This window comes from Pieris napi, chromosome 16 (assembly GCF_905475465.1).
Source record: "Pieris napi chromosome 16, ilPieNapi1.2, whole genome shotgun sequence".
Taxonomy (NCBI): domain Eukaryota; kingdom Metazoa; phylum Arthropoda; class Insecta; order Lepidoptera; family Pieridae; genus Pieris; species Pieris napi.
In genome coordinates this window covers 5262469-5277280 of record NC_062249.1, presented here as the reverse complement: position 1 = coordinate 5277280, position 14812 = coordinate 5262469, and the positions used below count along the sequence as shown (strand labels likewise).

Below are 14812 nucleotides of genomic sequence, written 5' to 3'. Positions count from 1 at the left end.
ATTATGTTCGAAATTTAAAAATAATGTGACATTGACAGAACTTTGGGACCAACTACGTATTTGTAGGGTTAGGGACTGACGATGTTTATGAAAATAATAACTCTCCAAATAAAATTATTCACAACAAATTGTTCTAAGGTTCCTTTGAAGCTTTGGAGCGTTACACCCGTCGCCGTTTAGACTGATTATATTAATTTTATTTATTAAATAACAAACATATGAACAGATGCATGTCAAACGAGTCTCTTCCACATGAAGTGCGAGCATCATTTTGTCGGCTGATGCTTCACCTTCACGTCGATAGAGACCCACAAGAACCCGTCACGCCGGTGAAATACGCTAGACTATGGACGGAGGTGGCTGATACCATACATATACACGAGTGAGTATTTATTATTTCATAAGTTTTTCTAATGTAATATGAGGCAAACGGACAGGAGGTTCACCTGATATTAAGTGATACCCTCGCTCATGGACACATTGTCAGAAGGCTCGCAAGTGCGTTGCCGGCCTTTTAAGAATTGGTACGCTCTTGCGGCTCTTCTCTAAGTCGAATTGGATTAATATAAATTTGATTATATAGAATCATATCATTTATTATAAGGACGATGCGTTTGTATAGACATATGATTGATTGTAATGGTAAGGGCAAATGACAAAGAATTATTAAAAAGCATTTATTATAATTTATTATATTTTTCTTACAATAATAAATATTTTTAATTGTTGATATGATACAGTACTTTTGAAGAAATGTGCGATATATACATATATACATACCATACAATACAACCGATACAAAATATCGTACAACTTTTGCAGCTACCAATGTGTCCGCGGCGGACCGCACTCTACACGTGATATAGTAAAGAAGCAATTCTCTTCAACAATTGAGTTTGTGGAGAGCTACCTCTGCAATGTTGTCAAGATGACGTGGTATTTTGGAGACCACGACCAGAATAAATTGACATTTGAAGTAGTGAAATTGGCCAGGGAACTTATATACTTTGGGTTTTATAGGTAAGTGATAGTAAATAGCAATCAATGCCAAGAATCATGAAAATTTATTAATAGACAGCCAGTTTAAACGCGCTTGATTTTAAGGGACATTTTTCGATGGTTGTTTTTCTGTGTCATAACCTCTTTTCACGGATTTTATATTGACCTAAATATGTTAAATGAGAGCAGTGTTGGCCTTATGGCTTCAGCGTGACACTCTCATACCTGTGGTCGTAGGTTCGATCTCAGGCTGTGCACCAATGGACTTTCTTTCTATGTGCGCATTTAATATTTGCTCGAACGGTGAAGAGAAACATCGTGAGGAAACCGACATGTCTTAGACTCAAAAAGTCGTCGGCGTGTGTCAGGCACTGGAGGCTGATCACCTACTTGCCTATGAGATTTAAAAATTATCATGAAACAGATTCAGAAATCTGAGGCCAAGACCTAAAGAGGTTGTAGCGTCACTGATTTATTAACTTTTTTAAATATGTTAAAAATAGTTTTGTTAAGTTTACCTAATTTGTTTTGTTAACTTAAAAAAACCTATTGTTGTATGGAAAAATAAATAATAAAGCTTTAATAATAAATAAGTAAATAATAAACCTAATTTTGTAAGAAATCCCTTAATTGATGTGTTATCTATATAAGTGAACTACATGTATATAGAATATGAAGTATCAGCACTAGATTATTTAAAAAAAAAATATTACAGCTTCAGCGATCTATTACGTCTCACCAAAACTCTCCTAAGTATATTGGACAGTGTGACCACCATTGATTTGCTAGACGATACACGTGCACTAACTGGAGACGTTGAATGTAAGTATTACTTCGCATAGTAGTATAGTTTAGCTATTAGTCTACCTATTAATAAAATTCAACTAAGTAATTCTCTGTAACTATATATAAAATACTATTTACAAGCAGCCCAGGATGTTGAGATAAAAAAGAAAAGTAAGTGTTATTACGTCATCAGTTTTATTAAGTAAAATGACGGCTCATTGGTCTAGTGATTAGTACCCCTGACTGCGAATCCATGGGTCCCGGGTTCGATCCCCGGCTGAGACAAACATCGATGTGATGAGCCTTTGGTGTTGTGCTTAGGTCTTGGGTGTTTAAATATGTATTTATATGTCTATCTACCTATAATATGTATGTATATCCGTTGCCTCTTACCCATAACACAAGCTTCACCAGCTTAGCATGGGACTAGGTCAATTTGTGTGAATTGTCAAAAAAAAAACGTGTTTTACTTACTTTTATGTTGTTTAATGTGTTTCAGCTGAAGGTGGCGTGTTACGGACAATAGGAGACATGGGGGCTGTAATGACTTCCATCACGCTAGGAGCTGCTAATGTGAGTACACTATTTTACATGCGATTAAAAAGAGTGGCGGAGAGTTTATTGTCAGTTCTTCTCTTCCGTTCTACGCCCTTGATTTGAGAACTAGCAGTAAATGTAAAATTAGAAGCATTAATATGTATTTCTTTACTGACACGTCATAAGTGTTCATTATGTTACCTACATGATTAAATGATTTTTTACTTTACTTTACTTTTAGAGACATGACAATTGAATTACAATAAATAACAAAATAACTGAATTTTTTACTTTACTTTATCATTTTAACTGGACTAATATCAATTTGTGACAATCGATTTCATATACTCGTATGTTATACTTCGTTTACTATGTTCACAAACATTAAATGCTACTTTCATTAATGTTAAAGTTCTACCTTCAAAAATGTGTTACTGCAAAGTTAATTTTAAATTAAAAAAATACTATGATGAGATTGCACATTATTTCAGCAAGTGGTGAGCGGCGGGAACGCGCAACGCAGCCCTTCTGCCCTCGCGCTGGCGCGAAAACATCCACTCGTTATGGACACCAAACTCAAGATCATTGAGATTCTACAGGTAAAATTATTTTGTAACTTTTTTTAAAATTTATTTTACAAAATAATATAATTTAATCACAATATGTTACATTAGAAAACCGCTGTGGTTTGTATTAATCTTACCATAGCAGTCGTGTTTAGGAGCGCGACAAATGCATATAAAAGTAGTTTTTTAATTTACTGTTTATGTTGGTTGGCGTTAGGCAATCTAATATCTGATTGGGTAGACCATTTATTAGCCGCGGTAGCAAATACCTCAACGTTCTCTCGCCGTATACGTTGTTTGCTCTCGATGTACAGAGCCGAACTTGCGTTGACTCGGGTCTGTACGTCATGCTCCACTCGTTTTTTTATGTCATCTCGAAAAAAGGCTGTGGCTACTATACAACCTATAAAAGACAAAGAAATTATTTTTTATTATTTGCTTCGCAGAAAACTTCGTTGTCCATAGAAACAAAAACTTTCTAGAACAATTACTAAAACTGTAATATTTTAACATTAGTTCATCCTGGACGTTCGGTTGGACTACCGCATCAGCTGTCTGCTGTCCATCTTCAAGAAGGAGTTCGAGCAGGCCGGTGATAAGGCAGACAGCATCGCCCGGGCTGATGTTGAGGCAATTGGTCTGCAAGCCGAGGGCATCTTTAGTTGCCAGTCAGTATGAACATATAAGTTGAAGGGACAAGAGAATGGGACAAAGAATATAGACTTAGCGTACGCAAAACGTATTTTACGTATACTTTGCGGCTGCGTATGTTACAGTTCACTTGTTGTCTTTATTGGTTTAGTTATAAAGTATTCTTAGAATAGGGGTGGGATACAAAAATTCATATAATTAGCATAAGGGGGCGTCCATAAATTACGTGAGGTGTTTAAGGGGGGGAGGGGGTCGAGTCAAATCTCACGCAATTTTTTTTCAGATTGAAAAAAAAAATTAGGAAAACGGTTGACCCTAAAGGCCATCTCTGCAACTTTCCGCTAACTCCATATCTAAACGCTCAGCATTTAGCACTTATTTTGTTTTAGTCGTAAATAAAAGCACGAAGCAATTTTTTTTTCTTTTTATAATAACAATCCAACGCGTTTACGTAACAAACCCACATTTTGAAAAATCTCACGTGAGATTGGGGGTTGAGGGAGGGGGTTGAATAAAATCTCACGACATCTCACAAGGGGGGTAGGGAGTCACAGAAAATTAAAAAAAACACTTCACGTAATTTATGGAGTAACAATATATAATATAAAATTTTAACACTTGGAAATGTAACAAATGGGTAATCAAAGTGACTAAAGCATGCCTAACATAATACTGGTGGTGGGTCTATATTAAATTAAATAAGCCTTATATATCTACAATTCTTTTTCATTATATCTGATATTCATTTTAAATATTGCTTTGAAATTACATTCTTTAGATAGATTTAAAAGTTTTAAAATATGGTTATCCCTTTTATTGAAATATTAATAGTAAGAGATAACAATATTCTACGTACATCAACAAACTCTTTGAGTATTTGCACATTAATAAATAGTTTTATTTCTGTATTAAATTATAGACTTAGACTACTTAGTAGTTGTAAATTGATTTACTAATTTGTTAATTTTAGCAAATTAGAACGGCCATAGAATTTTTTTTTTATTTATATAATTTTAACTTTCTCTAGAAATTAGGAGCTAATTTTAATTAATATTTTACAGAACAATACAGACTGTGCCTGACAACTGTCTTCCAAAAAATGTAGATTTGTTAGTAAGATAATCTATACCGCATGATACGTAGCATGGGCTAGTAACCATTCATTGTTTGAATAAAAATATATTAAGGAATGCTGGTAATAACGGTAATGAGCTATTAATCGCCAGTGTACAGTAATATATCGTATCAGTTTTATAGCCGAGAGATCTGAATCTTGACTAGCTATGTCTTTTAAATGCCGTTTTAAAGAGGACCCCAAAAAAAAAATCAATTGTCTAAATATAGCTAATATTCCTAAATACTTATGGCATACTGAACTAGAAGTTGAAACGATCCGTAAACAGTTGATTAATGAAGGTTAGAAAGACGAATGACTACTCACACTAAATATTTTGGTATGAGAATAATTTTGATAACAATTAATGTTAATAGCCTTCTCAATCTCCGTTTTGCCTTAATATTACTTAGCCATTATATTTTTACTTAGCCAACGTTTTTAGTACATACCAACATATGGAACATTTTTCTATGCTACCCCATAGAAACACCTGAGTACTAAATAAAAATTAAATTTTTATCTCCATAAACACCTTCTTAAACATCATTTTTATTTATATAGATATACAGCATTCCAATAATATATTTTTATTTTAAACAATACTAATTAGTCCCTAACTAACTAAATCTCAAACAAACTAAAGAGTGTGTTGTGGGTTGTGTGTTTGTGTGGGTTGACACAAATGTGTATAAATAATGTTTGATGATTGTTTATGCATCCTGCTGTAGTGTGTGTTGTAAGTTCGTTTGTATTTCTAAGCATGCTAATTTAACCAATACATTATTATCAGTTACACCAAATGCCGGAAAACTCTACTTGAAATCACTTTGAGTGTAAAACGTGTGATATAACGTAGATGTAAAAACTTAAAAAGGTTTACACTGTTCATTTTGCAGGTATTGGGATTCAATGACGAGAAAAACCTTATCTAATGATCTTATTTGAAAGAATAACTAACGATGCTTTTATTAATATTTGCATGTTTGGCGACTAATATTTTCTTCATTTGAATATTTTTTGTTGGCTATAAAATTACGAGTGTTATTTGCGGTGTTTTTATTTATTTCAACAGGTAAGCTATTGCTAAAATCTAATTAAATTTATCGTCATCGATCGTGTTATAGGTATTTTAATAAAAAAAGTGAATAGTGTATCTGAACTGGTAAAAGAGCACACTCCTATCATTCTTAAAATAATTAAAAATCTCTTAAACTTTCTTCTAAGGAAGAAATGAGTCTAATATAATATTACATTTACTATGCCCGCTTTCGATTAGATCCACTATCTTATCTATTGTACATAGGATAGATTCACTATAACATTTTAGAGGTACCCTATCTCATTTTGTTTCAAAAACGCTTCAACGTGCCTAAATGTCCTACATAGTATACCATAAACTTAGCCATCACATATGACTGAATGCCTATAACATAGGAACGGCCTGGATCTGGACGGGCGTGGCGGAGGCAAAGTCCTTCGCGTGTTACTCCAGCTCTGTTCGCAAGGCGCTTCGACTGCGCTCGTCTCTGGCGCTCTTGCGCTGCTCTTCAGACATTTCAGTCAGCGGCAGGAGGTGTTGGCTGCGTTTAAGCAGGTTAGACTTCTTAGTTTATTTATTGGTGTTTTATAATCATACTTAGAGAGAAAACCATGCTTAGGAAAAATCAAGCAATAACAGAGTTGTAAGTCTCATTGTATACAAATACTAGCTGACCCGGCAAACGTTGTTTTGCCATGTATATTATTTCTAGGAAACTTTTTGAATATGCATATAAAATTTGATAAAAATCGGTCAAGCCGTTTCAGAGGAGTATGGTAACTAACATTGTTACACGAGAATTTTATATAAAAGATTTTTTATTCCTAGGTCAGAAGAATTCACATTCACACATCAAATATTATCCAATACTAAAAGCAATTTAAGAATACTTAAAACTATTATTCTAGGTACAACTACTAGTGTCGGACGCAGATGTGGAGTCTTACAAGCAGATAAAGGCAGACCTAGACGTTCTACGACAGAGTGTGGAGAAATCAGAACTCTGGGTCTTCAATAAAGGCCGAGCTGGAACATTAGACGACCATACAGGTTAGTTTAAAGGTTTCTTTCTTTTTATTAGGATTCCATTCTTTTTTTCTTAGTTATAGGTTAACAGTTAAAACTAAAATTCTATTAATTTCACAAAAATAATGTTATATATAACATAACTTTTGTGAAATTAATATATACTATGTATATGTATATTTGTATATATACTATGTATATAATACTTAAGAAATGACAGAAATCAAAGGTACGGTGGGTCCGGGCGGTGCAGTGTTAGAACGTAACGCGTCGTTGGACAACGTACTCGACACGTCCAAAACTGCGAAATACGATACCATGAACGAATATAAAAAAATTAAACAGGTATTTTATTTTTTATTGTATAAATAGAGTTATTTTGTCTTTATGCATCCAAATTTCAGATTTTTATTCCAAAGCAGTAAAAAATTGTGTATACACGAAACTATTTTAAAAATCCGACTATCAACCTTACCTTAAATCTTCTTAATAGAAACGTCTTACTGTATACACTATTATTTAAAGAAAACACTTTTGTAACGGATTGAAGCTATGTATATAAAATAATAAAAAAAGAAATAAAAATAATTATAAGTTTAAATATATATATAAACTTATAATTATTTTACATTATACATACATTTTCTTTAAATGTGTAAAAGCTATGTTAATAAAAGACAATACTATACACTCCTATTAGTAATTCGGTTAGGTCTTGTTTTCAAGCTATATGCAAATTTAATAAATATTTTCTTAGATTCTAGAACGAATGATAAAGTACTGCACTAGCGGGAATAATGGTGATAGTTCCGGTTCCGGCAGACCAAGGAGACACGAGCAGAGGCTCCTCAGGAACATTGGCGTTCATAATATCGTCCTTGACTTGCTGCAGGTACCATTTTGAAAAATTTGAAGCAACGCCCAATTAACTTTTATAAAGATCGGTTCGGATTAAGATAGATTGGGCAGTTAGTATAATCCACTACCATATTCTAGGTGCCTCATGACGAAGACGATGCGGCCATGAATGAACTGCTGGATCTGGCTCATGAGTTCCTCCAGCACTTCTGTCACGGTAACCAGCAGAACCAAGCAATACTGCACAAACATCTGGATTTATTTCTTAATGCTAGTGTAAGTGTCTAATTAAAGATCTCGGTCTCTCTCTCTCTCTCTCTCTTTCTCTCTCTCTCTTACGCATCGAGTCTGTGTTTAAATAGAAAGTATAACTAACATAAATAATATAAATTAATACTACAGATACGTGAAGCACAAACAGTGTGCGCGATATTTGAAGAAAACGCGAATCTATGTGATCGGGAGGGTAATGAAAAAGTAGCAGCTCACTTCGTCCACTGTATCGAGACCCATGGAAAAAGACCAGCGTACTTAAGATTTCTACGGACAATAGTACGTGCCGGGGGTCAACATATACGGCGCAGTCAGGATCTAGTTATGCAAGAGGTACGATCTTAATTTAAATCATTGTCATCATAAGCAAAAATACATTTTTGAAATCTTTAGTTATTTAGCTGCAAAACTTAGTAACCAAAAAAAACGTGTGGCACTCGAGGACTACCGCGGTAAAGCTATTGCATAGCATTTTTTATCAACTTATGCAATTATAATTATTTATTAATTTTTTATTTATGCAGGATTTTTTTTTCTTTAATTCAATCAAGGTATTAATTCAATCTACCATTCTACCAGACTCAGCGCTTACGCTACGACACCGATCTCGTCAGAGAGATAGAATAGACAATAGAGATGAATACTCAGTATGCGTTCTGTCCCGCTGTAACGCGTATTGGCGGCACCTATATTATTACGTCATCGTGTGTTAGGTTATTTTCGTTACGGAATTTCTTGATTTGGTCGTCGCGTTCAAAGCCCGCGATAAAAGCTATGCAATAGCTTAAAAAAATCCTGTCCGTGAAATTAATATTTATTATGCATAATTTATTTAATTCTGTTGATAAAGATCACACAGCTTAACCTTAAACCTTTTAAAGTTATCTCGTCAATCGAAATAATTCAGTCAAAATATCTATAAATAATATGTATTCTTAGCAAATAACACAATTTTGCATACTTCAACCTGGTAGAAATTATATCAATGTAAACTTTTGGCCCTAGATGGTGAACGCAGGTGAAGACGTTCTGGTGTTCTACAACGACAAAGTATCATTCAATCACTTCATACAGATGATGCGCGAGTACAAACAAACTGGGGAAATGCCGGAGGTTCTTACGTAAGTTCATAATTTTTCATTTAAACTACATTGACATCGCCATTCTCATATTAAAATTTAAATATTAATAATTTATTTATGCAAGAATATGGTACAAAATGTTAAGGTGATGCAATCGTAAATCGTTCGCATATTCTGCTACACACGATGGCGCGCAAATTTGTCTTAAGGAATTTTACATTATTAGTCAAAGTCAATTCTTATATTATCTAGTTTATTATACTATATACATTACATCATTAATTTTATATTAATTACGGTGTTTCACGCAAATAATCATTTATTGAATAGTACATTCTTTCTAAAAGTAATACACTAAGTAGCTTTTTAAAGACTAGACGGAAGATCTTTTAATTATTTAGGTAATTTATTCAAAAAAACAAATAATTCTAATATTTTCTCTTATAATTGATATTCCTAAAATCTTGCAGGTACCACATTCAACTGGTAAAACTCCTAACCTGTTGTACTCTGGGCAAGAATGTGTACACGGAGATTAAGTGCCACAGCCTCTTACCATTGGACGACATCGTAGCAATGATCACCCATCTTGATTGTATACCTGAAGTGCGTACTTTCAACGATAACATAATTTTTACTTATTGTAAAGTTTTAATGACTGACTAAAATACTTTTAGACTTTTAGTCTGAATTAAATTTCAAACACAATAGGTTAAAATTTTCAATGCAGTAAAATATGTTTTGAGTTTAGTCAGGTTATGATTTGTTTCGGTTGCACTATCAAAACAGGCAGCGTTTCGATAGTTATTCTTAAAAGTTTTAAGACATTGGGTCATGACAGTATAAAAAGTATCTTAAGGCGCGAAACATACACAAAAGGCGTAAGGTAAAGGCGCGGCGCAGGCATCTTGCCGCTTCAAAACGCGTCGCCTGTTCCGTGTCGCTAGCAGTCGCGACTAGAGTGGAATTTCGTCATCTGAAGACATGCTATCACGATAAAGTCAGCCTGCGTAATGACTCTTTGTCATTACGTTTGCCTCTTTGATATAATTTAAGTCGCATCCGTGCCTTATCTGTTCCACGCCGGCTCTGCGCCTGCGCCGCGCCTTCGCCTTACACCTTTTCTGTATGTTTCGCGCCTTATACAATATTGAAAATTGCAGGTAAAAGAAGCCTACGTGGGATTCCTGAACCACTGCTACATCGACACTGAAGTGGAGATGAAGGAGATCTACTCCAGCAATTACATGTGGGATCTCTTCGAACGGTCCTTCCTGCAGGACATGAATGCCATACTGCAACCTGTGCCAGGTCAGTTTATCATGCAATAGCCCATTATATTTAAAAAATATACAAACTGCAAAGCCAGTTTCTCCTATAGTTCTTATACATCCATTCAGCTGGCAAACTTACTTATCCACTTTACGTGCGTTGCGTGACGTAATACGTTCAAGTCGTAAGACGTAACTCATCACGTAACGCACGTAGAAATCAAATTTTTGGAGATTATTGACCCCCCCCCCATGTAACGCGCCGTAACGTTTTTCTGTTCCCAAGTATAGTAAAACGTTTCGTGACCACCTAGTGACTCTTTATACCTAAAAGTTACCATTGTGTGGTGTTAAGTACTGGAAAGTCGAAAATAATATTAACAATAACGCGTACTTCAATTCCCTCCCCGCATCGTAACGGTTTACAAAAGGAAACCCCCCGCCCCCCAATTACGTTACGTAATACTTGAACGGTCCCTAATGTAGTGATTAATTAATTTTTGGACCCACGAATCGCGATTGTTTTATTAAATTTTCTATATAGGAGCTCCAAAATATATTAAATTTTCGTTTAGGAACGTCATCCGAGCCAGAAAAGATGTCTGGTGGCAGCAAGCAAGCATGGGTGGACTATGTGACTGACGTATTGATGCATACTATATGTACATTCTTCAACTCTCCTTTCAGCGATCAAAGCACCACTGTACAGGTTTTATATACTATATTATTAGTTCATAGTATTACTGAAAATATGTTATCTAATACACTTTATTTACCCCTTCTTCGTAGAAACAGTCCAATTGCACTCTTGAAACCCTTTTGTATTTTTCTCGTAATAGTAAAGATAGAAAAATATATGGAAATAATAATTTAAAGAAAGTTCTATCACTTTTATTTTCAATAAGATGTATATGAATAATTCAGGTTCAATACGAAGAGTTTAATACCTATTTGTATACAAGAACGACATTTAAGAGGTTACTCTGCTTACTTTGTATGAGACCTTTGGAAGTACCACTGATTTCTATTGATAGCGTACAATTGTCACATAAATAATCTTTCTTGGATTTTCAGACACGGCAATCTATATTTGTGAAACTACTTCAAAGCACATTCCGTATCTACCAGTGCCCATGGCTCAATCCGCCTCAGAAACTTAACGTTGAAAAGTGTATTAGAACACTCAGTGATGTTGGTAAGTGCTACACAGTCAATACTATACATTTTGTTTTCCCTAAACTGTGGGGTTTTGTAATTTTGGGTTTGGAAGGTACAAAATGATGGAATGTACTACTAGGCAAGATATAAGCGCATCCACAAATGAAAACTTTGATAACTTAACGGAATTAAGTTCGGTGGCGTTTCTTTGTATGGAGATGTTCAAATAAAACACTTTCTTTGAAGCTAGGTAACAACTGACTTTAATGGTTTAAAATATGAGCTCACATAATTAGAGGTAGAGGGGTTGCGACGCTAACAAAAACAAACTTGGCTTATCTAAGCGTTCATAAATCTAAATGTTATTGGACGTTATCGGAAACGAGAATGTTAAAATACAGTTTATTAGTGTGTACTAAGGGGCTCAATATTGGCTTCAAGTGTACGATGATTGTTTACATTTGGTTTACGGTTTATTTCTAATTATTACCTAAAATATTTATATGTAACTAGCTGTTCCTTGCCACGCTTCGCTGTGGCACATTGTGATTGAATGGTTGAGAAATGAGAAACAAAAGAAAGAAAAGAAAACATTTCATTTTAATTTTGCAATACTTGTAAAAAAAAGATAAAAACAATCCTTGATGCGGATTATTATTATTATATTTATCATGCTAAAATTTCATGACTTTTTGAAGCGTACACAAACCATATGGACCATAACCAATATAGATTTAACTAAAGTTAGATTACATAACTACGGTATTAATATTTTTTTCAAATATGTATAAAACTTTTCAGCTAAGACGCGAAGTATAGCGATACCACTAGAGCTTGAAGCTAAAATCCAGACGGTATTCGAAAAGGCTGCTGCTCTTTCCAGGCAAACTAGCAAATGGCTACTTGTCTCTAAAACAAGCAAACTCGAGAAAATGGCTTCGCAGGTATGCTGTTGTCAATTAATTCTTTTTTTTGTTATAGTTAATACAAATTTCTGTATGTAAAATTATCAATCGATATTATGTGTGCAATTGTATAATTGAAAAAAAAATACTTATATATACAAATAAATAAATACTTATTGATACCTTTTTCCTAAAATTTTATCAAAAAAGAAATCAAATTATATCATACCAAAGACTTTTGAAAATATATACATACATAAATTAATTTAAACTCTTTTTCTCTTCTAGAGCAACCTCCAAAACGATAGATCAGTGATGGAGGGTCTCCAAGAGATAGTCTCATTACTTGAGGAGCAGCTTCGGCCTTTATTGCAAGCTGAGCAATCGTTGTTAGTGGACATCCTATATAAGCCGCACAGACTCTTCACATCGCCCGGAGAATTAACGCATCCCGAAACCAGTGGGATATTTATATATAGGTACTAGCTGACCCGGCAAACGTTGTTTTGCCATGTATATTATTTCTAGGAAACATTTTTTTAGTTCAATAAAAATAACTATTTACTATAATAAAAAATAGGGGTCGAATGTATAAAAAAATTAAAATTTCGTCCAAATAATAAAAATAAAATGTTAGGGGTGGACAACCCTTATCACTTAGGGGTATGAAAAATTGATAGTAGCCGATTCTCAGACCTACTGAATATGCATATAAAATTTGATAAAAATCGTTTAGCCGTTTCGGAGGAGTATGGTAACTAACATTGTGACACGAGAATTTTATATATTAGATTTAGAATATGTTTGCATTACGGGTGTAAGATAGCAAAAACTGCATAATGGAACAAACTGAGCAAGAACAAGATGAAAAGTGCTGAAACTGAATTTCGTCTTTATATTTTGCATGATATCTTTTGTTTCCTGATAGATGAATAGGATTGGCAGAAATAATATTTACTCTTAACGTTGCAGATTAATCCGACATACAGAGAAACTTCTTGAAGAAAAAGAAGAGAAATTATGTGTTAAAGTTCTTCGTACTTTAAGAGAGATGATGGCTGTCGATCCTGAATATGGAGAAAAAGTAAGTTTTATTTCAAGTACGCTGAACTCAATTCATTTTTCCTACGAAATACTGATTATTCAAAAAGATTTGCTATTTTCCCCATAATATCTATATTTTATCTCCACCAGTTATTTTTTATAAAGTTTAATAATACTTTTCAGGGAAATCAATTGCGAAACAAACTACTATCTCAATACTTCGTGAATAGAAAATCTGAACCAAAGGTACAACCCCAAACCCCGCTTGTCACCGTAACTCATGGACCAGGAGGTATGTAACAGTTTCATATATTTATAAAGTTATCAAAAAATAATAATTTAAAAGGCGTAAGTTGTCTAGATATCATATAGAACTTACATCTTAGTTGTCTTAGTAAAGAAACACTTAGGGTAAAGTGACATCATTTTGTTGTGAGCAATTACTTTTAAATACTTAATTTGGCAAAAATATTACGCTCCATAGTGTAGATGTTTTTATTTTTTTCAACGCATGCGCAGCTGAATCTCAACCACAAGTGAAGACAGGTTTGTCCATTGCAATCTTTTAAAGTTTTTTTTTTGTTATTTAAAGAAATAGTAATGTACAATGTAAAATCATATAGAAATTTTTAATGCGACATTTTACACTATCATTGAAATTAATAATCTTTGACGTAATAATATATATATATATATATATAGCTTTTATTTATCTCGATGTCTTAAAACGTCTGTTAATGTCACAAATCTTGTGTTAGAATAATTGGCCATTAATTACGGATGGATAATAAGCGATACGCCGCTACCATCTCGAAACAAACAGATTTTTCTTACAAAGTCATTTTTAATTATGGCGCATATGAAAACGCTCCTAGTTCCGTATATAAAGGCATGTTTATAAAAACAACCGACCCATAATTGTCCTGTAGTGTGGGTTTACGTAACAATTCAAAAGTACTTACAGCAAAGGTGTTAATGCGCACTGGTCAAACATTGGCACAAGTACAAGCGCATTTGGATCGTGAAGGCGCATCAGATCTGGTGGTGGAACTCGTCATCAATAGCACAAATCGACCGGCCATATTCCTGGAAGCTATTCAACTAGGTATAATACTAATACTATTCAATTCGCTATAAATTATATTTCATATGTATTTCTTTGGAAAGAATGATACGTAAGCAATTATGAACAAACGTTTAAGCTACAATTTTTCATCTAACTTAAAGGTACATATACTTTGATATAACATACTGTCTCTTGAATTCATATATTTTTAATTGCGTCGATTGAATTTCAGGTATCGCACTACTTGAAGGCGGAAATCCGATCATCCAAAACAGTATTTTTACGAAATTACAAAATGGGGAGATATCGCAGGCATTTTTAAAGGTAAAATTATCACAATTCTACGAAGGATTTACGGTAACAGTGAGTTTGTTTTAAACGTTTTAAACGCGGTGTTAGAAATGCGTGCCTAGGCAATGGTCTCTAATTTGTGA

At 33.9% G+C, this 14812-nt stretch overlaps 1 protein-coding gene across 8 annotated transcripts in view; it reads left to right on the top strand.

The window, feature by feature from the left end:
* Nucleotides 1-14812, top strand: part of LOC125057148 (inositol 1,4,5-trisphosphate receptor) — a 59574-nt gene that overhangs the window by 30244 nt on the left and 14518 nt on the right. The window contains exons 19-44 of one of the 8 annotated variants that reach the window (XM_047660633.1): nucleotides 227-382; nucleotides 823-1020; nucleotides 1715-1821; nucleotides 1930-1956; nucleotides 2285-2358; nucleotides 2814-2921; nucleotides 3405-3556; nucleotides 4601-4648; nucleotides 6091-6250; nucleotides 6604-6745; nucleotides 6942-7066; nucleotides 7479-7613; nucleotides 7718-7855; nucleotides 7982-8185; nucleotides 8858-8973; nucleotides 9405-9540; nucleotides 10098-10245; nucleotides 10781-10908; nucleotides 11280-11400; nucleotides 12165-12307; nucleotides 12557-12747; nucleotides 13241-13352; nucleotides 13496-13604; nucleotides 13832-13858; nucleotides 14277-14417; nucleotides 14611-14702. In XM_047660633.1, the coding sequence (XP_047516589.1) occupies nucleotides 227-382; nucleotides 823-1020; nucleotides 1715-1821; nucleotides 1930-1956; nucleotides 2285-2358; nucleotides 2814-2921; nucleotides 3405-3556; nucleotides 4601-4648; nucleotides 6091-6250; nucleotides 6604-6745; nucleotides 6942-7066; nucleotides 7479-7613; nucleotides 7718-7855; nucleotides 7982-8185; nucleotides 8858-8973; nucleotides 9405-9540; nucleotides 10098-10245; nucleotides 10781-10908; nucleotides 11280-11400; nucleotides 12165-12307; nucleotides 12557-12747; nucleotides 13241-13352; nucleotides 13496-13604; nucleotides 13832-13858; nucleotides 14277-14417; nucleotides 14611-14702 (3238 nt within the window). Of the gene's footprint in view, nucleotides 1-226; nucleotides 383-822; nucleotides 1021-1714; nucleotides 1822-1929; nucleotides 1957-2284; nucleotides 2359-2813; nucleotides 2922-3404; nucleotides 3557-4600; nucleotides 4649-6090; nucleotides 6251-6603; nucleotides 6746-6941; nucleotides 7067-7478; nucleotides 7614-7717; nucleotides 7856-7981; nucleotides 8186-8857; nucleotides 8974-9404; nucleotides 9541-10097; nucleotides 10246-10780; nucleotides 10915-11279; nucleotides 11401-12164; nucleotides 12308-12556; nucleotides 12748-13240; nucleotides 13353-13495; nucleotides 13605-13831; nucleotides 13859-14267; nucleotides 14418-14610; nucleotides 14703-14812 lie in introns of all 8 variants that reach the window. The other 7 variants (XM_047660632.1, XM_047660636.1, XM_047660638.1 and 4 more) reach the window with 7 other exon arrangements.